The sequence below is a fragment of the Impatiens glandulifera genome, chromosome 5, assembly GCF_907164915.1.
Source record: "Impatiens glandulifera chromosome 5, dImpGla2.1, whole genome shotgun sequence".
Classification (NCBI taxonomy): Eukaryota; Viridiplantae; Streptophyta; class Magnoliopsida; order Ericales; family Balsaminaceae; genus Impatiens; species Impatiens glandulifera.
The window spans coordinates 16,737,993-16,764,954 of NC_061866.1; the positions used below are offsets into that span (position 1 = coordinate 16,737,993).

Consider the following 26,962-nt stretch of genomic DNA (forward strand, 5'->3'; position numbering starts at 1 on the left):
GTTTCCCCGATAATTGTTTCCTTGATAATTGTTTCCCTGATACCGGTTGCCTTGATAGTTGTTCCTTTGATAATTATTTCCTTGATAGTTTCCTTCCGGTTTTCTATCGTCTCTTCTTGGTTTTCTACACTCTGACCTGAAATGTCCAAAACCATCACAGTTATAACATCTCTTATTTGATTTATCTACATAGTTATAATTAAAATCATTATTAGATGGTGGTTGGCTCTTCTTCATGAATTTCCCGAATTTCTGGGCTAGCATCGCCATCACATCGTCGGTAATTTGATCGGTGTTTTTGACTGGAGCCGGTGCGGTTGATACTAGAGCCGCCGGTTCCACTGATGTGACCAAAGCTCTTGTTGCGGTTGATGTGGATGCTTCATCTTCGATCCGAGACTTGATCTCGAATTCGTAGGCTTTCAAGTCCTCAAACACATCATGCAACTTCATCTGCCCAAGGGTGCTTGATTCCCTCATCACCATGGTCTTGATATCCCACGTGCTTGGCAAAGATCTTAGAGCTTTGATGATCACTTCTCGGTTGTCACACTTCTTTCCGAGTGTTTGAAGCTCGTTTACTACGCTGGTGAACCGGTTTCTGAATTCCTTCATGTTTTCTCCCGGTTTCATCCTTATGTTTTCATACTTCTGCGTAGCCACCAAGATTTTGTTCTCCTTGGTTCTTTCGTTTCCCTCGTGGATCTGAATAATCGTTTCCCAGGCTTCCTTTGCATTTTCACACTCTGATATTTTGTTCAAAGTGTTGTTATCTATAGCCTTATAGATATGCCTCATGCAATGGTTGTCCAGGTTACTTCTTCTCCGATCTTCACTCGTCCATTGGCTTTCATCCTTGTTGATCTTGATCGGTCCCTCTTTCAGGACTCGGCTCATCTCATCATCTAACGTAATCAGATGTAGATACATCTGTTTCTTCCAACTGCTAAATGCTTCGCTGTTTAGCATTGGCGGCTTGTCGCTGTGGGTCATGCTTCCCATCTTCTTCGGTTGCTTGAGTGCTAAGAACCTCGCTCTGATACCACTTGTTAGGATCGGGGACGCCCTTGGAGGACCGGGGTGTTTCCGGTTTCGGTAAGGGTGGCCGCTTACAACACACAACACTCTTTGGTGATAGTCCGGTTAAAGACTAAAACCTTTCTCAGCACTGCACAACCTGTCACAGACTCTTGAACCGGGTTCAAGGGCGGAAATGTCTGTTTCAGGTTGAAGCAACGTTTGCGACTTTAGATGATGTTTTTAGGAGGATTCGGTTTTATGGATATGAGTGACCGGTTTTAGAAGTATGATTGGTTTGAGGTAAACAAGAAATGAAAGCAAGAGAAAGAACACGAGACAAGAATTTGTTTATGGATGTTCGGAGCAAACCCTCCTACGTCACCCCTTCTTCTCAGGTTATGAGAAGGATCTCCACTAACTCTTTAGAGTTACAACAACACTTCCGGTCGAGCCCAACTTCGCTAATCGCCGGTTACACCAAACTCACACTTTGATGTAATACAACAACACAACACAACAATACAAGAAGCTTCCGGTTTCAGACACACCGGTTTTGGAATACAGGACTTTATCTCTCTAGAATTTAATGTTTTATGACTTTCAGAACTTATGATGCTCACAACTACAACTGCCGAACTGCATTGAATGAAGACGTTTCGACTTCCTTTTATAGCTGAAAGTAGCCAACGGTTACTTTCTTCTCTCTCTTGCGGATTGGTCGATCATTATCACGCCTGTTTGCAGAAAGGTTGCTTGCACGCTTCAACTTCCTCAACACCTGGCATTCATGCAGGTGACTCTGAGCAAAGGATGACATAGCCGGTTTTCAGATTGAGACACGTGTTGAACATCCACTACCGGTTGTCAGTATCGGATCAACAAAGCATCATTGCTTTCCTCGCATGCTTCTGATCGGATCCGATCTTCTTTTATTCTTTCAAGACACGTTTCTTCCGTCATGGTACGTCACTCTTGAATTTTGAATCTTCTGACTTTTGTTCTGAACCATCCGGTTTTTGTGTCTTGTAGTATGATCCGGTTGAAATGGAAATTTATGTCTTGGCTAACCGGTCGCTTGAGAAGGTGAGAACCGGTTCTTCTGATCTTTAACTTGATCACTTAAAACTCGTTTCTTTGAATTGTAGTATCAGCCGGTTTTACAACGCCAACCTGTTCATGCGGTTTTAGAAGTACCTGCACATGAAGATTAACCTCTGTTTAGTTCGTCTGGCCGGTTCAAAAATTAATCTACTTAATTTTTTTATCAATTTCTCCCTTTTTGATTATTTAGAATAAATATTCAAAAATTGTAATGTATGGCCGGTTCCAAAATTAATCTACTTAATTTTTCTATCATTTTGCTTCAAATTTAGATGGTTTAATGTCCCATTCTTATTTTAAATTCAAATTTGGGTTATTTTAGTCTTAAACTTAAACTATTAAAATTTTAATTATTTAAGAATTTTTATAAATTTATAAAATGTTTTTATTAATATTTTAATATATTATTTTTTATTTTTTAAAATTAATTTAACATGTTTATAAATAAAATAATATTTACAAACATTTTGAACGTATGTGTAACCGTCGAAAACTCTTGTCCCGGAAAAGTTTGAGATTCGAGAAATTTTAACATCGGTTTACGTGTTGCGAATCGTTTTTAATAAAATATTATTTTAAAAGATTTATAGAAATATGATGTGATGTTTTGAAATTAATTATTATTATAATAATAATAATTAATTATTATAATAATAATAATTAACTTTTAATCAAATTTGAATAATCTTTTATAATTTGATTAAAAAAATCTGTATTTTAAATGAATTAAAAAAATTATTTATTTGATGAAAGAGTCGCCAACAAAATTATACGTCTACAAACGTAGACGTAATCAAAGTTTCTTTTAAATTCGGTGTTTGGTGATACTCGGGAAAGACTTTCGCACTATATCATCCAAACCCGTTAAAGAACTGTCTCTACTTTATAAAGTTTCAACTTTTGATAAATTGGGTTTATTACGTTTTATGTAACCAATTAATTTTTAGGTACTAGACATGCACATGTTTTTTTTTGCATTTAAATTTATGGAATAATATTTAAATGTTGGCAATTAAGATTGATATCGATGGTTGTTGAGGAAAGTATCTGAAAAATATCAGTTTAAGACATTTATGATATAAAAATAAATCCCAAATAGACCCTTATCAAAATATATTTTATGAAAATATTCTAAAAAATATTTTGAAATTATTATTTTTATTTCTTTAGAGTTTTAGAAAACAATTAAAGGTTTCAAATTAATTTTTTTTTGGGAAATTTAAAGTTTGAACCAAATAGGCCATAAGACCGACCTTTATGGCCTAGGGTGCAATTTTCCTAAGTCATGGGCTAAAACTCTCGGTCCATGGTCGAGGTCCCTAAGTTGAGGTGCATGAGGCTCTCAGTCTTATTCTAAGGATCCTTGGTCAGGTGCAGAGAATCCTCGGTCTAGGTGTGGGGAGTTCTTGGTCAGGTACAAGATTCCTCGGTCGAGTGCTACATTCCTCTTTCGGGATGCGAGGAGGCTCTCGGTCTTAGGCTAAGGATCCTCGGTCGGGGTGCGAAAAGCTCTTGTTCGAGGTTCAAGGAGCTCTCGATCCTGGGCTAGAAATATTTGGTCGGAGATGAGGAGCTCTCGGTCCTAGTGTAGGGGAGGGTTCGATTTTATCGGTTTTAAATTGAACCCAGTTTAAGCCCTCAGTCGGACGTCAAGAACATCAAACTACATGTGTGATGATATTGAATGGGGCATTGATCCGTTGATCCTAGGGCATGAGAAGTTTTGCCAATCCTATGGATCATTTATAACATCATCCCAATGCATCATTAGATCGGAATAATGTTCCATTCAAAGCAAACAAATTTTGAAGAAAAATCAGGTTTTTGATTTTTAAGGTTTGATGAAGCGTAAGGACTTTGCTAATAGCTTCTTTATGCTTCATATGGTTGAATGAAACCAAAACAAGAACAATGACTGTTCATTTTGACCCATTCAAGAACTAAAACTTTATTTTTATAAAAAAAAATTAAGTTTTTGATCAAACATGATCGAGATGGATTGGAATTGGTTTGAATATGTTCATAACATCTTTAAAATCATATTAGAAAGGTTTTTGGGTTACTGTTCTTGAGTAATAACTTAAGAACATAAACCCGATTATGAAAATTTTCAAAATCAATTTTGGGTATTTCTTATTTAGGTTGATTGATTTATTTTTGTTTTGATAGAAAGCTTACAAATGATCCTAGGATCATTTTCCAATCAAGAAATAAGACAATCAAGTAGTATATAAAACTAGTCGAACTGAAATGTAAGAATTTCAATTTAAATTATAAATCGAATTACAGTATGATTGGAAGCTTACCGTGATTTAAAGAACACTCTTAAATTCTCTTAGAATCTTTGAGAATGCCTAGATCCGAGCTTTACAACCTTACATGAAATTTTCAAAATTTCAGAAAAAGTTTAAAATTTTTTAATGCTGATTTCTCTTGGTAATGATTGAGGTCTTGTGTTTGGATTTCTTAACTTTGGTTTTCCTAGAGGAGGCTATTTATAGTCTATTAAGGTCGGTTGATCGACCGAGTGGCTTAAATTTAGTCAAAATGCCATCAATGGTCTTTTGTTTGTTCTTTATCTAGTTGCATGTATAAGCAATGGTGTTACTTTAGGTTGTATGTGAAATGACTACTAGAGTAGGATGATCATTTCATCTTTTGAATGGAGTAAATGGTGGAGAAACGACAAAATTCCATCTTTGAGAAATCAAAGTTGGAAGCTGTTTTTATTAAGTTCATCGTCGCGAGGTAGAAGACTAAGTAGGCCAAACACAACATCGTTTTCTTCTTCTTCCTTTGAGCGTTGAGAAGGGGCCAAAACAACATTGTTTCGAATCTAAGAGCGGACGTTGGGCATTCTGTTAGCACTCCATTGGTGATGGGCGATCCTTGCGCATCTAGGTTGAAGTCGTTGGAGGCATCCGTCTACTAATCCCCTATTGCGCGAAAGTGTCCCGCTTTCGTTGCAACAGGCTACGCAGAGCATTCCTGGGCGTCGGATGGAGCATGGACGCTTATCCGATGGTTGTTGGCCTTGTTTCACTAAATCTTCTTGATTTTGGCTGCAACATATCACGCTCCATTTTCTGCCTTAGGGCTTGTTTGATTGATTTTTTTTATCCATTTGGCTTAATTTTGCACATACAAAATATACAATATATTTTTAATAAATATGACATTCATTTTTCCTATTTATTTTATTTTTCGTATATTTTTGGGGTTTAATAAATAATTTATTTTGGATAAAATGGATACAACATTTATCCTAAATTATTTATTTAAATTCCTTTTGATTTTCTTAAAATTAATTTGAGAGAAAATGAGTACAACATTCATCTCAAATTATTTTATTTATTTTTCTTGGAAATTACCTTAATTAATTGGGGTTTAATTATTACAATAATTAATCCAATTAATTATTTAATCATGTTTTGGCCTTAATTTTAATTATTCGGATTTTATTTAATCAAAATAACTATTTTAAAATTTATAAATTGGGTAAGTAAAATTTTAGTTCTTATAGAGTGCCCCTCTCGAACCGTGTTTTATTATAACAAACCCGTTTTGAAAACGTGGTTTGACATGGTTTTAGTAAAAAAATTGAAAACTAGTTTTTGAACTGAGTATGACATTTAACACTAAGTTATTCTGTCCAATTTATATTTCTGTGTGAGGGTCATGGAATAATAGGACCTGGAGTGAGCATATGCTAGAGTAACATTTGGGTTACTGTGTAGCATTCCTTGATGCTTTAGAAGCATTGGTCAGAGATTATGAATATTTCTTTGGTGATTATTCTAACAAGGCTTGATTTTTGGCCGAGGGTAGCCTTAATCTTCGGGTCATGTTCACAGATCTTAACAAACTATCTACAAAGTTTATAGGATGATGGTGTGGAAATGATCATAGGTATCATTGAGAAATCAAATTTTATTGGACGTGAACATCAACAAACTATTCATGTCAGATTCATTTTTTATAACTATCGACTGATAATATTTGGTTAAGTTTGGTTGGGATGATCATAAATGATCAGAGTTGATGTCAATAAACAAAATAGGGGGACATGAATGTTTGATGAACTTTTTCATGTGAATTACATAACAAGTAATTTTAAAAATGATCATATACAAATGATTGTAGTACTATTAACATATAAGTTTACGTGAGAGTTTGATAAACTTACTCACATGAGTTACCGATAAGTAACGTGTTTAGGGTGATCATGTAAAATGATCGTAGTATTATCAACAAATAGGTTTTTGTGAGAGTTGACAAACTTGCTCACGGGAGTTACTAACACGTAATGTTTAGAGTGATCATGATAAAAATGATCAAGGCACTATTAATAAATAAGTTTTCATGAGAGTCTAATGATTTGTCACGTGAGTTACTAACATGTAAATTGTTAGAGAAATAATGTATAAATGATCGTTGCACTATCAACAATTATGTTTATCGTGAAAGTTGATAAAATTGTCACGGGAGTTACTAACAAGTAACATGTTGGAGAGATCATGTATAAATGATCGTGACACTATCAATAGATAGGTTTATCGTGAAAATTGACAAACTTACTCACGTGAGCTACCGACAAGTAATGTTTTAAGCGATCATATGTGAATGATCATGAGTATCTATTGACCAATAAGGTTTATTTGTGAATGTTGGTAAATCGCGAATGCTGGTAATCTTGTCACGAAAGTTACTAACAAGCAACATGTAGTGCGATCATAAATAAATGACCGTGGTCCTATCAACATATAGGTTTACATGAAAGCTGATAAACTTGTCACAGAAGTTACTAAAAAGTAACATGTTTAAACGACCATATGTAAATGATCGTTGTACTATCAACATATAGGTTTTCAGGGAAGTTAATAAACTTGTCAAGGAAGTTAGTAAAAAGTAACGTTTATGGCGATCATATATAAATAATCGTGGTACTATCAACAAATAGGTTTTCATGGAAGCTTATAAACTTGTCACGAAAGTTACTAATAAGTAACATGTTGAAAAGATCATATATAAATGATTTTGGTACTATTACTAGATAGGTTGTGGAAGTTGATAAACCTATCATAGAAGTTACTAACATGTAACATGCTGAAACAATCATATTTAAATGATCATGGTATTATCAACAAATAGGTTTTGTGGAAGTTGATAAACTTATCACAAAAGTTATTTAAAAGTAACATGTTAAAACAATTATATATAAATGATCGTGGTACTATTAACATATATGTTTCGTGGAAGTTGATAAACTTTTTTTTGTGGGAAAATAACTTAACGCCATTTTATCACAGAAGTTACTAACAAGTAACATGTAGGGCGATCATAGATAAATGATTGTGGTACTATCAACAAATAGGTTTTCGTGGAAGTTGATAAACTTGCCACGAAAGTTACTAACAAGTAACATGTTGAAACAATCATATATAAATTATCGGGTACTATCAACAAATAAGTTTTGTAGAAGTTGTTAAGCTTGTCACGAAAGTTACTAACAAGTAAAATGTTGAAACGATCATACATAAATGATCGTCATACTATCAACAAATAGGTTTTCGTAGAAGTTGATAAACTTGTCATGGAAGTTACTAACAAGTAACATGTTAAAACAATCATATATAAATGATCGTTGCACTATCAATATAAAGGTTTTCGTGGAAGTTTATAAAATTATCACGAAAGTTACTAACAAATAACATGTTCAAGAGATCATATATAAATGATTGTGATACTATCATCAAATAGGTTTTTGTGGATATTGATAACTTGTCATGGAAGTTACTAATAAGTAACATATTAAAACAATCATATATAAATGACTGTGGAATTATGATACTATCAACATATATAATTAATTTGATGTGAATGCGTATAAGCGATATTATATAACTTTTGACAAATAGAGATTTAGTTGAATCATTTATGAATATTCGTTGATACCTATTGACAAAATAAAGTTTTAGTTGAATCGTGTACGAATGATCATTGATACCTTTTGACAAAATAGGGTTTTGTTAAATCGTATGATAATGATATCATTTTCCTATCAATTTTTGGGGTCCAAAGACCAAAAACATTTTTAACAAATAACAACATTTATTCTTCCAGAATGGCAAATGCCATCGTTGATCTTCCAAGCTGTGTACTCAGAGGAGTACTTTTCTAGCTTCCTTCCTACGATCCTCCTTCATCACCTACAAAATAAACTATTTACACATTTTGGTACCCATACTCAATTGGGTCCTCGATCAATTAGTCCCTTAGGAATCCATATTTGAGTTATTCTAATGGATTTCTCATTTTGTGTTGTGATTAATGCATAAGATTTTGACTTAGCAGATGACTTCCTGCTAGCCACTGATCCTTTAGCTTTTGAAGAAGATTTTCTTTTAAAACTCCTTAACTTAGAGTCAGGTTTTAAATTACCAGACTTATTAGTTTTTTCTAGCTTATTCTTAAGCCAGTTAACAGTCGGCGGAACATAAACTATTTCATTTTTGAAAGCAACTTCTTCATGAATAGGATCAGATTCAATATCAGTCATACTTCCTTTAACAAAACTTATTGGTTTAAGTTTGTCATTTGGTTTTGACTTTTTGTATGACAGGTTAGGATCATTGCTATCAAATACTAATCCGGATCTAGATCCAGCAGGTTTCAACATGCTGATCTGATATTTGACAGCATCACCAGACCTTGTCCATGCACAGACAACATAGTTAAGCCTTTTGTTTTCAGATGAAAGAGTTTGAATCTGTTCCTTGAGCATCTCATTCTCAGATGAGATCTCTTCAATCTTCTTTTCAAAATCATTTGACTCTTCCCCTTTAGACAGATTTGGTTTATTTAAATCTGATGAAGATTTAGTTTTATTTAGATATTCTGCTAGCTTTCTGTACTCGATGACCATGTCATCTAGTGCAACTACCAGTTGTTCCCTTGAAAACCTTTCGGAAGAGAAATTAAATACCTTAGTCTCCTGAGTTCCTTCTTCATCTTCTCTGGCCATGAAGCAAGCCACGTCTTCTTCATCACTTTCACTGGATGAAAAGTAAGAGCCACGACTGCTTCCTATGTTCTTTCTGTCACCAGCCATAAGAGCCTTCAGCTTTTTTCCATCATCCTTGGCATCTTCACGCTTTGGCTTCCGGCATTCCGATGCATAATGACCTTTAATACCACAGTTAAAACAAGTAACATTAACTTTAGATTTTCTATTATCATTAGAATTTGAAAAGTTTGAGTTAGAGTTGCTCTTCTTCATTAAGTCGCCAAACTTCTTCACAAAGAGAGACATGGTATCGCTGCTCAGCTGCTGAGCTGCCATCTTCATGTCCGGAGCGGTTGGTGGCTCTTCAGCAGTCACCAGCGCCCTGACAATGATAACGGACGTGGGTTGATCTTCTTCCATCCTACAGTTTAGCTCGAACTCACAGGCCTTGAGATCAGTGAAGAGATCAAAGAGAGAGATCTTGTTAAGATCTTTGGATTCTCTCATCGCCATAGTCTTTATGTCCCATTCTCTTGGAAGAGAACGCATGACCTTGATAGCAAGCTCCCGGTTGCTGTAGGTCTTGCCTAGGATGGACAGAGAGGAGACGATCTTGCTGAATCTGGTGTCGAAATCGTTCATTGTTTCACCAGGACGCATTTTGAAGTTGTCGAACTGTTGAGTGGCAACCATGATCTTGTTTTACTTGGTTTGCTCGTTGCCCTCGCACAGTTGAGTAAGTCTGTCACAGACCTCTTTGGCAATGTCACATTCGATGATGTAGTTGAACATACTGTCATCGAGAGATCTGTACAAAACGTCAAGAGCCATGTTATTGAGGTTGTTCTGCCTCTTTTCATCAGCGGTCCAGTCAGCCTTCTCCTTATCAATCTTGATAGGACCTTCTGTGACAATGCTCCACATGTCATCATGAAGAGAAGAGAGATGAGCACAAACTCTTTTCTTCCAAACAATGTAGTTTTCACGAGAGAATGTTGGAATGGCTGTAGCACTGGCATCTTTGGATATGGTCGACATATTTCCGGAAAGGCTTGAGAATAGAAACAGGGCTCTGATACCAATTGATAGGATCGGCTTTATCGATAGAGACGGGGGTCTAACTAAGGATGAAGGCTTATGAAAAACGGTTTGAAAGAAATCCTGTTAGGGATTTAATTCACTTTCTATTTTACGCAAACTTGTGTAAACACTTGAAACGGATTCAAAGCGGAATTGTTTACTTGGGTTTGAAGCACAAGATGAAATATGAAAAGATGACAGAAATGAAGAACACAACAGTTTTTTTATGGATGTTCGGAGAAACTCTCCTACGTCACCCCTTCTTCCAACCACCGGAAGGATTCACTATAATATGATTCGAATCAAATACACTTTACACACACACTTAGCTCACTATTGAACAGAACACTTTCTGTTCAATTACAGGATGAAGAATATCACTCAGCTAAAGGTGTTTTGATTCTAGCTCTCTCTCTCGATTCACACACAGTACAATCAGAAAGAAGCTTCACAGTATGAGTTCAGTAAGGAAAATGATTGAGTAGTTTCTCTCCCTGCAAAATCAGATTGCTTGTTCGTTTTATTCGTTTGTTCGTTTTATTCATTTGTTCGTTAGGCTGATTCGTAAGATAGATTGTCCGTTGTCCTTGAAATTTGTTAAATACTAAGCAGGAGCTAACAGTCGAATCTTCAAGAATGATACGTGGCACTCTTCCATTGGAAAGCCTCCATTGTACACAGCAGGTTCTGAGCACAAGGATCGTGGCCGTACATCACTGGTAGTGCGCTGAATATTCCATCAGGGATTTACCTGCAAAACAAGTAATTTGAGGAAAATTTTCTTACGTGGCATTCCTTGATTGGATGCATATAGCTGTTGTACTAATCTTCACTAGAAAGTGGAGCAGAAGTAGGGTACAACTATAGCACGTGGGTAGGTGAAATGCTAGATTCAAGCGTACTGCTTAAACTGAGCATTAGACGTATTTCAGTAAGACGGATTGTGAAAATCAGTCTAATGAAAATAACACATCTCCTTCTAAAAGAAAAACGTCTATTAGACCGCCTTGTCCAATAGAATTAGACTCGCGTCTAATTACAATAACCATTAGACTGCACGTCTAACTCCACTAAGTTAGATTGCACGTCTAATTCTGGTTCTACCTCAGACTTGTCTGAAGGAGTTAGACGCACGTCTAACTTTCACTAATTAGACTACACGTCTAATTATCCAATAACCATTAGACTGCACGTCTAACTCCACTGAGTTAGACTACACGTCCAATTCCGGTTCTACCTCAGACTTGTCTGAAGGAGTTAGACGCACGTCTAACTTTCACTAATTAGACTACACGTCTAATTATCCAATAACCATTAGACTGCACGTCTAACTCCACTAAGTTAGACTACACGTCTAATTCCGGTTCTACCTTAGACTTGTCTAAAGGAGTTAGACGCACGTCTAACTTTCACTTTCTATTAGACTGCACGTATAACTCTACTGAGTTAGACTGTACGTCTAATTCCGCATAAATTAGACTACCTGTCTAATTACAAATATATTAGACTACACGTCTAACTCCAATGAGTTAGACTGTACGTCTAATTCCGTGCATTCATTAGACTTACATCTAATTCTTTACATTCATTAGACTACACGTCTAACTCCGATGAGTTAGACTGTACGTCTAATTCTGTGTATTCATTAGACTACACGTCTTAGACGTACAGTCTAACTCCGATGAGTTAGACTGTACGTCTAATTCTATGCATTAGACTTACGTCTAATTCCGTGTATCTATTAGACCATCCGTCTAATTACACGTCTATTAGACTACACGTCTAACTCCGATGAGTTAGACTGTACGTCTAATTTTATGCATTGAATGTTAAAATCGGTCTAATGACCCTCATTAGATCCAAGTCTTATGACATATTGTTTCAATACACCTGTATCAAAACTCATAAGTTATTTCATCATCAAAATCTCAGTGGTTAAATTATTTCAATACATAGTTAAAATAATTTGACCCAACAGCATATAACACTTAGATTTTCACATAAGACAATTGTTTGATCTTGATGTAATCACAAATCACTAACTAGTCATGTCAACCATATTCCCACTTTAACAACTTCGGTTAATGTCATGTACTTTACTCCCATTGTAGAAAAAGTCATAGTATGTTATAGAGTCGTCTTCCAACTAACAACTAAACCCCAAGAGTAATTACATAACCAATCATAGATCTTCTACTATTAACATCTCCATCATAATGACTAGTAATCAAACATTGTGTATCACCTCAATGTATGAGACCAATATCAGATGTTCCTTGTAGATACCTTAATATTCTCCTTATAGCTTTCTAGTGCTCCTTCCATGGTTGTACCATAAATCTGCTCACAACACTCACTACTTGTGCCAGATCTGGTCTTGTGTAGACCATATAATACATAAAACTCCCTAATGCACTAGCATAAGGAACTCGAGTCATATAATCCTTCTCACTATCTTTCTAAGGAGAAGACATAGTAGTAAGATGAATTTTAGCAGCACAAAGTGTATCTATAAGTTTAGCTAACGACATCCCAAACCTTGACAGCACCTTCTTAATGTAACTTTTTTATGATAAGAATAGTTTCTTCTGACCTTTATTTCTAAGAATCTCCATTCTTAGAATTATCGGAATTGCTCCAAAATCCTTCATCTTAATATCAACATTTAAAATTTATTTTAGCTTCTAAACATATATCTTTCTCTTTACTACTACCAACATGTCATCTACATACAATATTAGGTAGACTAATAAGTCATTCTTGAATTTGTTGTAGTACACACAACAATGATATGCACTCCTCTTGTAGTTAAGAGACATTATAAAGTTATCAAACCTCTTATAACACTGCCTTTGAAACGGTTTAAGTCCTTATATAGACTTCTTCAACTTACAAACATATGTTTCTTTTTTTGGAACCTAGAAACCATCTAGATGAGTCATGTATATCTTTTCTTTTAACTCTCCATATAAAAAGGATTTTTTTCACATCAAGTTGTTCAAGTTTCAAATCCTTATGTGTCACTATTGCTAGCAACATCTTGATGGAAGTATGTTTGACAACTGGTGAGAAATGTCATTATAGTTTACTCCCTCGTTCTGATTGAACCCCCTTCATCAACTTGAGCCTTAAACTTGACTCCCTCAACAACTGATATCACTTCCTTTTTTTGTAAACCCATATGTAAGTAATAACCTTTTTTCCCATAGAAAATTAGACTAACTCTTAAATATGATTCTCGTGAAGTGGTTCCATCTCATCTCCAATTGATGCAAACCATTATGCAACTTCATAATTGGATATAACTTCATAATTAGACTAACTTTTTTATAGAGAAGTTTCTAACTCCACCTGTTTATCAATACTACTACTTTCAACTACAAATTTCTCAATATAGTTAAGTATAGAATTTTCATCAAAGATGGCGTAGAACTTAAAATAACTCTTCTCTCAAATGGAGATCATACTTTGTATCCTTTATCACCATCTCCATAGCCCACAAATACTCATGTTTTCTCTCTTGGATGTAGTTTACCCTCACTGACATGATAATAAACTATGAAACAAAAAAAAAATCAGACCTGAGTAATTTGCAAGTTTTCTAGACCATATCTCGTAAGGTGTTTTGCAGTTATTATTGGTGTGAGGCCCACACTCTATCAAATCGCATGTTGTAGTCATTATCGTTGTCCAAAAACTCTTATCATGTTTTTCATGAGAGAGCATGCACCTCTTTCTCTAGTAATGTTAGATTTATTCTTTCAGTTATACCATTCTTCTGTGTCGTATACCTTATCGTGTAATCTTGAACAATCTCTACATCCTTATAGAACTAATTAAAATTAGAAGAACAAAACTTCGGACCATTGTCAGTCCGCAACCTCTTGATCTTCTTCCCAGTTTTATTTTTTATCAATGTTTTCTACTCATTGAAATATTTGAAAATTTTTCCTTTATTTTTCATGACAAACAACCAAGTCATCCTTGAAAACTTATCAATTATTATCAAAAAATATCTTCAACCTCCAAGAGATTCAACGCTAGCTGGACCCCAACAATCTGAATTGATATAATCAAGTGTTTATTTTATCATATGAATAGCCTTCGAAAACTTATTACGATGTAATTTCCCAAAAACACAATGCTCATAGAAGTCAAGACTTGTAATTTTGTGACCACCAAGAAGATTCTCCTTTACTAGAATATGCATCCCTCTTTCACTCATATGGTCAAGCCTCATATACTAAAGTTTAATCATATCAAGTGCGGAACTGTTCGTCGGATTTGAAGCTTTAGAAAACTGAATGCAAATGGTAGAAAGTAAATAACATAAGGAGTTTTATGGATGTTCGGAGATAAAACTTCTACCTCACCCATTCTTCCACAATCGGAAGGATATCCACTAAAGACTTTGAATTAGATACAGTTCCCTAATCTAGATAACTCTTTGTTGAACAGAACATCCTCTATTCAACTTACAACACTAAGGTTTCTCACATAAAAGATAATATGCAATTTCAATGTGAATACAGTTAGACAGTAAGAAAGATGTTTGCTTTTGCTTTTTGAAACTTTTTTGAATCGAATGTGTGAATCTATTTGACCGTTGTCCTTGAGCTTCTAAAGGAGTTAGACATCCTCATCTAACTATGTATTCCTTTAGACAGTGTCTAAAGGAGTTAGACGACATCGTCTAACTATGCTTTCCTTTAGACAGTTTCTAAAGGAGTTAGACATCCTTATCTAAGTACGCTTCCCTTTAGACCACATCTAAAGGAGTTAGACGACCTTGTATAACTATGCTTCCCTTTAGACTGCGTCTAAAGGAGTTAGACGACCTCGTCTAATTACGTTTCCCTTTAGACAGTATCTAAGAGAGTTAGACTACCTCGTCTAACTACGCTTCCCTTTAGACTGCGTCGAAAGGAGTTAGACGACCTCCTCTAACTACGTTTCCCTTTAGACAGCGTCTAAAGGAGTTAGACTACCTCATCTAACTACGTTTCCCTTTAGAGAGCGTCTAAAGGAGTTAGACTACCTCATATAACTATGTTTCCCTTTGGACAACGTTTAAAGGAGTTAGACTACCTCGATTAACTACCTTTCCCTTTTGACGTTGTCTAAAGGAGTTAGACTACCTCGTCTAACTAAGTTTCCCTTTAGACAACATCTAAAGGAGTTAGACTAAATCGTCTAACTACATTTCCCTTTAGACCACGTCTAAAGGAGTTAGACTACCTCATTTAACTACGTAAGACGTCTAAGACTACATGCTTCATACCGCGTCTGAAGTAGCAAAGTCTTATAGATTTGTGCCTACACAAAACAATTAGACAGCTTAGTTTAATCATGACTAAGTTTAACATAAATCATCAAAATAATATCATCATTAAATAAACTTATTTCCTTAGTTTATTTTAGTCAATTTAATTTGACCCAACATAATCTACCATCGTGTGCTTTGATCTTGATTGAGTCAATCCCAACTATTTTGTAAATAGAATTATTGGCCATAGAAACACTACCATTGTTTACCTATTTGTAAGATTCAAACCACTCTCTTCGAGGACAAATATGAACAAAGCTCCAAAATCAAGAACACATGCATTAACTTGATGAGTGTGTTTATCTACCACTAAAGAAATATCATAATCAGATAATGTATTATCTTCTACAATAACTGCAGAACTAGAACCATATTTTATGTATTTTTCTTCAAACGAAATTCGTTCTTCCAATGTCCTTTTTTTTTACAATAGTTACAGCCATCATTTGGCTTAGGACCCTTTAAAGTAAACGACTTGTTACGTTCTTCTCTTTCCCTCACCCATTACCTTTACTAGTAAATAACCTTGAAGCTTAACTATTTGTAATTGCACCAACCGCCTTAAGGGGCAATTCCTTCGAATGAAGGGCAAACTTGACGTCTTCCAAACTTACTGTATCTTTCCCAATAATGAAAGACTATACAAAGTTTTCATATAATGTAGGCAAATATACTAATAAAATTAAAGAAGTATCCTCATCATCAACCTTAACATCAACATTTCTAAATTCTAATATAATATAATTTAATTGATCTAGGTATTCTCTGATTTGCATACTTCCTACATTCGTAGGGTGAATCGGCATTGCTTTAGAATATACTTGTTGGTGAATGACTGCGTCATATAGAGGCTCTCCAACTTCAACCATAACCCAACGACAATCTCTTCCTCTAAAACCTCGATGATGACATCATCTACAAGGCACAACATAATTGTTGAAAGTGCCTTCTCCTCCAGAATGACCATCTTAAGGTTATTTCTACTTTGCCGACACCTTCAACGACCCCCTTAGGCCATGTTGTTTCATCAAAACCCGCATCTTGATTTTCCATAAGCTAAAACTATTTATCCCTGTAAAGTTGTCGATCTTAATGTTAACTATTACCATCTCTCTCAATAGAAAATAAACAATCGAATAATTTGAAGCTCTAATACCAGTTTGTTGTAACGGAATACGGGATGTGACATAAACAATAAAGAAAGAACACATATTTAACGTGGTTCACCAATATAAATAATTGTTTTAAATGAAATGGATACAATAATTCATTTTAAATTAATTATTTTTGTCTCATAATTTTTTCTAAAATTATTTTGAGATAATATGGGTACAACATTTATCTCAAATAATTTTATTTATTATTTTTGGCCATGATCTTTAATTAATTTGATTAATTAACACAATAACTAATCATAATAATTGTTTTAAATAGGTTTTTGACATTGTGGTTAATTATATTGATTTTATTTATTTAAAAATAAATTAAAATAATTATTTTAATATTATAAATTGGGACGTAGATTTTTAGTGCTTACAAGTGTGAAATATGAAAATTTTAATCATTAGTCCACTCGTGATTATTGGATTTCATTTATAATTTTGTGTATAAATATATATATTGTAGTAATTTTTTTAGATATACATTAGACTGTCCATTAATCCGCAAGTTAAATTGTAAAATAAAAATATAAAATATTATGTAGTGTCATTCTTAAAACTTTTCAAAATAATATCAGAACCCTTGCACACATTCATAGCTCCACTTTCACCCTTGAACTAAAATACCTTACTATCTAGCATACTTAGAGATACCGAATTCTTAGTAATAAGTAGAACATGTCAGACCTCATTTAGTTATAAAATCTACCATCGTGTGTCCTGATTTTGATTGTGCCAATTCCAACTATTTTGTAAGCAAAATTATTGGTCATAGAAACACTATCACCGTCTACCTGTTTGTAAGATTCAAATCACTTTCTTTGAGGACAAATATGATATGAAGCTTTAGAATCAAGAACCCATGCATCAACTTGATGGGTGTCTATCTACCACGAGAGAAATATCATAATCAGAAAATTGATTATCTTTTACAATAGGTGTAGAACTAGAACCATATTTCTGTGGATTTTTCTTCAAACGACATTCGTTCTTTCAATATCCCTTCTCTTTGCACTAATTATAGACATTATTTGGCTTAGGACCCTTTGAAGTAAACGACGTGTCGGGTTTCTTATCATTCCTTCGCCCATTATCTCCGCTGGTAAATAACCTCGAATCTTGACTGTTTATAATTGTACCAACCGCCTTATGGCGTAAATCCCTCGAATGAAGGGCGGACCTAATGTCTTCCAGACTTATTTTATTTTTCCCAACAATGAAAGATTGTACAAAATTTTCATATAATGTAGGCAAATATACTAACAGAATTAAGGAAACATCCTCATTATCAACCTTAACATCAATATTCTTAATTCTAATATAATATAATTTAATTGATTTAGGTGTTCTATGATTTGCATACCTTCCTACATTCGTAGGGTGAATAGACGTTGCTTCAGAATCAACTTGTTGGTGAATGATTTCGTCATATAGAGGCTCTCCAACTTCAATCATCATCCATTGACAATCTCCTTCTCTAAAACATCGATGATGACATCATCCGTAAGGCACAACATAATTGTTGAAAGTGTCTTCTCCTCCAGAATGACCATCTCAACAAGTTATTTCTGCTCTGCCGACACCTTCAACGGTCCTTAGTAGATCCCATTTTTTCAGCAAAGCCTACATCATGATCTGTCATAAGCTGAAACTATTTATCCCTGTAAATTTGTCAATCTTAATGCTAACTATTGTCATCTCTCTCAATAGAAAATAAACAATAGAATAACATGAAGCTCTGATACCAGTTTGTTGTAACGAAATACGAGAGATCGCATAAACAATAAAGAAAGAACACATATTAAACGTGGTTCACCAAAATAAAACTTGACATCCACCAATAATAGAAAATATTATTAAGAAAATCAAAATAGAAGCTACAACATAACTAACTAGGATTGTGACATGAGTTTATATATAAGATTCCGTCTCCTAAAATCTACTAAGACTCGGTCTCATGTAATCATAACAAAATCCTATACTATCCTAACAACCTTGACAAATTGAAAATTGGGCGATCCAACTAAAAAAATTAATTTAATATTTTTTAAAAATTTATATATATATATATATATATATTAATTAAATATTCATATTTTCTCTCTTTATTTCTTTTTTTTTTATTAATTAATTAATCACTGTCTACTTTTTTTTATTATTTAAATAATTAATTTCTCTCTTTATTTTTTTATTAGTTAATTACTTAATTTCTCTCTATTTATCTATTTTTCTTTATAGATTAGGTTAGTATTTGATATTTGATTGTTTTAATTTTATTTCTTTGGACTATATATTTTTAGCTTCTTCCTACATTAATATTTATTATTTTAAAATTATTTGATCTTTTTAAGGAGCTAATACTCAAAGATTTATTCCTTCAACAACAACAGACCATTCAACACAAAAAAAAATAATCAAATCTAACCACACCAAAGAGTAATAATTAAGATTATACATAAAAAAGAAAATAGTAACTCAATAATTTTGTTTACTATTATTATAAATCCCTGAATAAAAAATTAAATATAAAGAATGTTAATTTTATTTTTTATAATAAAGAAAATAAAAACATTCTAAAAATATTATAAAAAAATAAAAATAAAAAGAGATAAATAAATAAAAAGTAAGAGAGAGAAATTGATTAATTAATTAATAAAAAAGAAAAGAGAGAAAAAGTGAATATTTAATTAATAAATATATAAATGGTTTTTAAAAATAACTTTATTTATTGAACTAGATTAGATGATCTAATTTTTTATAGTACATATATATATATATTTAAATAAACTTTTATTAGTTTACACGTCTAGTTGAACTAGTTATACAAATACATTTATTTAAATGAGTTTTTTTTTTTTAAAGATAATTTTAATCAAACAAAATCTTGTTTAATAGTTTATAAGCCAACAACAATAAATTTTTTCAAATTTTCACTCAACATACCATCACTATTATTATTTTCGTACATTATTAACACTATGATTATTATATTTTAGTCTTCTACCACCATATTGGTCTCAATTATGAACTTCTACCACTATATTGGTCTCAATTATGAACTGAGAACATTTTAACTGTTAGATCATTTGCGATTATTAAGTTTAATTTATAATTTTGTGTATATATATTAAATAAATTTTTGTTTTAACGAAATTATCTAATTTATAAAATATAGTTTATGTTTTAAAAAGATTTTAAATAGGTTGTTATATATATAATATAATTATATAGATTATAAAATAATTAATATAAATATAATTATAATGTATATATATAATTATTTATTAAAAAAACTATAATTAAAATAATAATAATAATAACCAATATAATAAATAGTTTAAAAATATATTAATAAAAATAAAAGTTTAAGAATTAATATATAAAGAAATATATATATATATATATATATATATATATTAATGTAAAAAACAAGATGGACCTATATTAATATCCACTGTCCGTATTCATTTATATACTTATACCGTATCAAAACGAACCATTCATTTATATACTTATTATTATACTACTCAAAATAGGGGGAATTTGAGCATATGACCCTAAAAATAAGGTGAAGTGGAGTGAGGGTGAATAATTTAAATAGAGCTGGTGACCCTTTTTTTTATGATAATTATACCCTTGCGTAACGTAACTCCAGTTGCGTGACGCAACCGATATTTTCTTTTTTTTTTCAAATTTTTTTTTTGTCTCGCGGTTGCGTGACGCAACTGGAGCATTTTCGTCCAAAAAATTTCATAATTAAATTTTTTTGAAAAACAAAAAAATAAAAAATTGCGTCACGCAACTTGAGGATGCTAGGGACATTTTCGTCAGAAAAAAAATCAACAATGCTATTTAATTTATTTACCCTCACCAAAAGCAATTTACCATGTTTTTAGGGTCATTTGCTCAAATTTCCCGTGAAGACGAACCCCAACTAATTTAAAAATTAAACATAAAAATATCTTTATTTATTTTGTGATATTTTTTGGGTTGCAAGTAATCACCGTCTTCTAGTATCCCTTTAATTTATTTATTTTTATATTTTTATCCTTGCACCTCTTTCTCTCTCTAAAAATCATCTACTTTATTATTCTTCTTCCAACACCATACCCCTAAATTTGATCCTCCTTGCGTTCACAAACAACATAAAATTATTGACTCGTGTTCATTTTTGGTCCGCGAAAGATACCAAAAACCAACCTTTCAACCTTCTGATCATCAGAATCGGCTTTTTACTTCCAGATCTGTAGCAGACATGGTCTTGAAGCCGGTCAACAAATCTTTCTACATTGCAATTGAGCGGAATTGAGCCTTGGGTTTTCCCGCAAAGTCAATATAATCCTTGTTCATCCTCACTGGTAATCTCTCTTTCTATCTCTCCTTGTAACTGTGTCTCTATATTGCGTTGAATATTACATTCACCCATGTTCAAAGAATATTACTTTTTATGATTCCTAATTTACTCACTCTAGCAGCATTAGGAACTTAAGCAACCTTTACGCATTCTTCTTGGGATTGATGTACGAATTGGATTCAATATTATGAAGCTTTTCTGTAGGAATTGATAGCATCTTCCATTTCCCTTTGCTGCACATAAGGTGTTTGATGTATTGCCTTAAAGAAAATAAAAACTGACTTCCAATAATAAGGTGTATATCATATATATTTTTTTGTATAAATTTTAAATTTGAGATCTAAATAATAAGTATTATTAGACTACAAATTATAATAAAAATCAGTATTTAATATTTATTTAGCAATAGAATTCCTATCAAACAGAGCCTTAGGAGGATTTCTTGGGCGTAAAGACATGAAATAAATGTTATTAGGCATTTATTTATTGGGTACAAAATTGAAGTCCTCATTCTTTTGCTACTATTACTATTTAACCTTTGAATAGCAATAAATATTTTATTAAGGTTTTGTATTGTGATAATATCTAATAAAATCAAATCAAACATAATCTTAAAAATATATGGTGTGATTATTTTGACTTAGTAAAATCATAAATCCATCCTTCAATTATTAGTGGATTTAAAAATCAACCTTTAGCATATTATCTTTAAATAAGAATATTGAAGTTAATATTATCCTAATAAAGAAAAGAAAATGTAAAATAGTAAAAGGGCAACCAAAATCAGAAAAATAAAAAATTATAGCACCAATAAGATTTAATCCATAAATCATAAATCAATGTATGTGTTAACAAATTATTTAACTAACTAAAATAGGATAGTATTGTTAAAATAATATAAACTTATCATATTTGTTTCATAGAATAAAAAAATATAATTACTAAATTAAAAAATAAGAATAATATTTTTTTTATTCACCTAGGTCACCCTAATTCTTAGGGCTTAAGTTTACCTAAAACCCCTCTCAAAAAAACCCCTCATTTGAGAAGTTAAAAAATAATTATGTGTAAATTTGAACTTAGGATTGTACTACACCTTCCCTTTTTCTTTTTTACTTGAGCAAAAAAATCATAGAGGGCTAATATTACTATAAGTCCTAACTCTCATTTTTTTTTATTTGTGAAAATAACACTTCATTTTAAAGCAAACCATGATGTTTGATCTCTTAGTTAACTATTTTTACTATTTGAATTATCTTATTGAAATTTTCATGTTGAAATTTATGTTCTATATAATTCACATTTTGTATTTATAACATTTAGATTTTATTAAATAGGATTACTCAATTAACAAATTGAAAGCTAAATATATAGAAGGAAATGAATTTTTTCATTCTTTGGGGATTGTATTTTTATTTTATTATTTTACATATAAATAATATATTGTTAATAAATATATTATTTTAAATATTTCCAAACATTAAAGTAATATTTATCATATTTCTTTTTAATATTAAACTTCATTAAGAGATTGTTTGATTTGATATTTTTAGGTAGGAAAGATTTCTAGAAAAGTAATTTTGAGATTGAAACATATTTTTAAAGTGATAAATTCAAAAATAAATAATTTTGTATGTTTCTAGTAACCTATTATATTTGAAGTCAAATATTATTTGATAGAGGGACCTTGGAAATATTTTTATTCAGAATAGAGTTTCGACCAAACAAGCCCTTATTTGTAATTGTTAGTAGAGAGTTGTTTATTTGGAGGTTGTAGAAGAAAAGACATGAATTGGAGGTTGATTTTGAGATAAAAATTATAACATAGGTGGCTAAGAAACATTAATAAATAAATTAGAATTAACATTAATAAAAATACTTATTTAATGAATTAGTTATATTAATCCTATACAAAAAAGCCCAATACATTTTATATGCAATCTTTTATTTTTAATCAATCACATCCCGCAGAGATTAGGATTTTATTTGTATTGTTTCTGTGTTCAATTTTTTAGTCAATTTGTTTTAACATCATAAAAGATAGTTAATCCGAATGTGAATATGTAGAACCTTGGTTCCTTCACACCGGCATTTGGCAGTATTTTATCGAGTTAAATTTGATCTCAATCTATAGTTCCTTTTTAGCTTCCAATCTGGTACATACTTACTAAAATGTCAATCTACAAGAAAAAATTGTTTTTCTTCGGTTTATTCATCCCTTTATGTTTGAAACTAATATTTTGTTCATAACCCATTAAGTTATCTCAAGCGACAAGAATGATTTCTAAGCGAACAAATCTCAAAAGTATCTTCAAATGGCTATGTTTCTTTCTGTCCCCTTTGTCCAAACAGTTTTCTGTATATGAGTTGCCCTTAAATTTTGCTTTAATTTGGAATGTGTTATGAAAATAAAAGTGAGTTTACCATATATTTGTGGCTGAGATGATGTTCATGTTGGCTTGCAATTATTTTGTTATCAATTTTCACATCTGATTGAATCTGGAAACTTCTCTCAAAAGGAAATAATTGAAGATACTTTTGTTACTCATCACATGAACCTATTTGGAAACTGGTATTTTGTAAGATATCATTTGCAGCCTTACTTTATGTTAGCCAAGATGGAAAATGATTCTAGCCATTGCCTTGGCGCTTTGGTTGGTGTAATGAGAAAATATTGTTCCTTGTAGACTTCTAAGGTTTTATAACTATAAATATTGTCCTCTGCATTTTCTTGTTGAAGTATTATTCAGCTTTGTGACTTGCTCTTAATACAGAGGATAATCTGTTTGTTCCCCCTTCCATGTTCATTTTGCAGATTATGTTACGTACTAAGCAGCTTGGTTCTCTTTCACAAACCGCTAGGTCTTTTTTCTTGAATGGGTCTTGGTGTAATCCAACAGATGGGAATTCATGTACTTGTCCAGGAGATGAAAAGTGTGTCACAAGTAAGCAATCGACAAAAAATGCAATTCGGCATGCACAAGTACCACCCACCTTAGTGTCAAAGAGTTTGCCTGCTGTGATAGGCTCTTCAAAATCAGAAAATGTGGTTAAGGTCGTGACTCCTCACAAATCTACTATTGATCCCCGGTTTTCGGTTAATCGGTTAGTTCCAGCTAATGTTGAGCATTCTAGTCCCACCACAGACAAATTAGTTACAGCAGGTGTTACTGCTGCGATTTTCTTGTCGGACCTAGTAAATTATAAGATTCCTACATTTGAGGGAAATGGGATGCTCAGCTCAACTCAGAACTCCATGGTTGAGCATTCTAGACCAACTCCAACCGTCACGTCCTACACAAAAAACAACCCGAGAGAGAGGGTCCATGAGAAACAGCCTATTGAAATGGCAACCAGCTCGAAGGCGGCAGCAGCAGACAAGCCTCATGGTACAACTAAAGGAAGAGCAAAACCTAATTGTATATCAAACAACAAAATTTCAGAGAGTCAGTATAGAGAAAAACCAAAAGGACAATGTAGTGAACAAGCTTCTGAAGGAAAGTTTCGAGGAGGGGAAGTTGTTCGCAAAGTTCTGAAAGTTAATAATGGAGTTTGTTCAGTTGCTAGTAGGACGATCCCAAATAGTAATATATATTTGGTAGATAGGGTTTCTAACATCTTGCGACAGCTTAAATGGGGACCTAGGACTGAAGACGCTCTTAGAAAACTTAATTGCTCTTTTGACGCCTATCAGGCAAACCAAATTCTTAAACAAGTTCTGGATTTCTCTGTCGCGCTCGAGTTCTTCAACTGGCTGAGATGCCAACCTGGATTCAAGCACGACGGGCATTCCTACACGACCATGATTGGAATCCTCGGTCGTGCAAAGGAATTCGCGGCCATAAACAGGCTGCTAGGACATATGGCAATGGATGGATGTCAGCCGAATGTTGTTACTTTTAACCGTATTATTCATAGTTATGGACGTGCAAACTACTTGAAGGAGGCTGTAGACGTTTACGAGCAGATGCAAAGAGAGGGATGTGTACCGGACCGAGTTACCTATTGTACTCTTATCGATGTTCATGCCAAATCAGGCTATCTCGATTTTGCAATGCACATATATGGGAAGATGCAGGAGGCCGGCATTTCTGCTGACACGTTCACTTATAGTGTGATCATAAATTGTTTAGGGAAAGCAGGACATTTAGATATTGCCGATAAGCTTTTCAGTGAAATGGTTAGCCAGGGTTGTGATCCGAATATTGTTACGTACAATATAATGATTGCTTTGAATGCGAAAGCCAGGAAATATCCTAGAGCATTGCAGATTTATCGGAAAATGCAGAAAGCTGGGTTTGAACCGGATAACATAACTTACAGTATAGTCATGGAAGTTCTGGGGCATTATGGATATTTGAAGGAAGCCGAGGAAGTTTTCTTGGAGATGAAAAGGAAGAAATGGTCTCCTGATGAGCCAGTTTATGGTCTACTAGTGGACCTTTGGGGTAAGGATGGGAATGTAGAGAAGGCTTGCAGTTGGTATCAGGCCATGTTAAACGAGGGTCTACGCCCAAACGTGCCAACTTGCAATTCCTTGTTGAGCGCCTTTCTCCGCGTTCATCGGCTTTCAGATGCTTATGATTTGCTTCATAACATGCTGAATATGGGCTTAACCCCGTCCCTCCAGACCTACACTTTACTTCTTAGCTGCTGCACTGAAGCCCAATCGTCATACGACATGGGTTTCTGTTGCCAGCTGATGGGTATCACGGCCCACCCGGCCCACTCATTTTTGGTCACGATGCCGGAGGCAGCTGGACCAGATGGGAAGAACGTGAGGGACCACGTGAGTCGCTTCTTGGACATGATGCATAGTGAGGATAGAGAGGGGAAGAGAGGTCTGGTTGATGCAGTTGTGGATTTTCTTCACAAGTCGGATTTGAAGGAAGAGGCTGGATTGGTTTGGGAAGTGGCTGCGATGAAGAATATTTATCCAGATGCGGTTAGGGAGAAAGGGTCGTGTTATTGGCTGATTAATCTGCATGTAATGTCCGATGGGACTGCTGTAACGGCTCTGTCGAGAACTCTCGCAGGATTTCGGCAGAGGATGTTGAGATCTGGGGTGTGTCCCAGCAGGATTGATATTGTGACCGGATGGGGTAGGAGGAGTCGGGTCACTGGGGCTTCCTTGGTCAGGAACTCTGTTCAGCAACTGCTTGATTTATTTCAGTTTCCGTTTTTTATGGAGAATGGTAATTCAGGCTGTTTTGTGGGATGTGGGGAGCCTCTTAGCAGGTGGCTGCTTCAATCTTATGTGGAGAGGATGCATTTACTCTGATGAATAAGCTTATCCGAAGCTATATTATTTTATGCATTATTTATTAAATTTTCCAACTATAGTTTTGAGTTTTGTTTTGGGAAGTAATAGACTCCTGGCTCATCATCCTTTCTTTTACCAAAAGCTTATCCAATATCTGTTTCTGAATTCCCAACTAGTTTTGGTTATTTTCTAAGATAATTCTTTGTTTGAGGGATCTTCATCATGCATATTAGTAGTAGTTTAAGATGTGGGGCTAAACATCTAATGAATTACTATTACTTTGAGGACAAGTTTTTTTCTTTTATTTATTATAAAGAAAAATAAATTAAAGTGATTATGTTTGTTGACAAGTCATTTATTGATTTAGTCTGCTAAAGTTAAAGACTTTCTCCACTTTCTATTTAGTAAGCTTAATTTACAGATTTGGTTTAGCTTCGTTCAGCTTATTGGTTAATAATTTATGATGATTCCGATTGTGTTTATTTAAATCAATATTTTATAACTTGTGCTTCATATGTTTAATGGTTAATTTAATTTTTATATTTTATAATTGAATAATAGTTAACAGTTGCTTGGTAGTTGCTTGGTTCTGATTATCAGATCTTCCAAAAAAACGAGTACGAAGAAATGAAATTTTGAAAAATTGGGATGG

The 26,962-nt window shown here is 33.3% G+C and overlaps 1 protein-coding gene across 2 annotated transcripts; it reads left to right on the plus strand.

Annotated features, from left to right (window-relative positions):
• Window positions 1–20,754: 20,754 nt before the first annotated feature.
• LOC124937577 (pentatricopeptide repeat-containing protein At1g18900-like) lies at window positions 20,755–26,640 on the plus strand. Of its 2 annotated transcripts, XM_047477863.1 has the most exons (2): window positions 20,755–21,051; window positions 23,863–26,640. In XM_047477863.1, the coding sequence occupies exon 2, from the start codon at window positions 23,866–23,868 to the stop codon at window positions 26,326–26,328; it is 2,463 nt and encodes an 820-aa protein (XP_047333819.1). In that variant the 5' UTR covers window positions 20,755–21,051; window positions 23,863–23,865; the 3' UTR covers window positions 26,329–26,640. The 2 variants fall into 2 exon arrangements, with proteins under 2 accessions (XP_047333819.1, XP_047333818.1); XM_047477862.1 differs by lacking the exon at window positions 20,755–21,051 and having other exon boundaries at window positions 23,813–26,640.
• The last annotated feature ends 322 nt before the right edge of the window (window positions 26,641–26,962 follow it).

Bases quoted from the DNA above. Each gene is read 5' to 3' on its own strand.
- LOC124937577 (XM_047477862.1), top strand. From the start codon at position 23,848: ATGTTCATTTTGCAGATTATGTTACGTACTAAGCAGCTTGGTTCTCTT.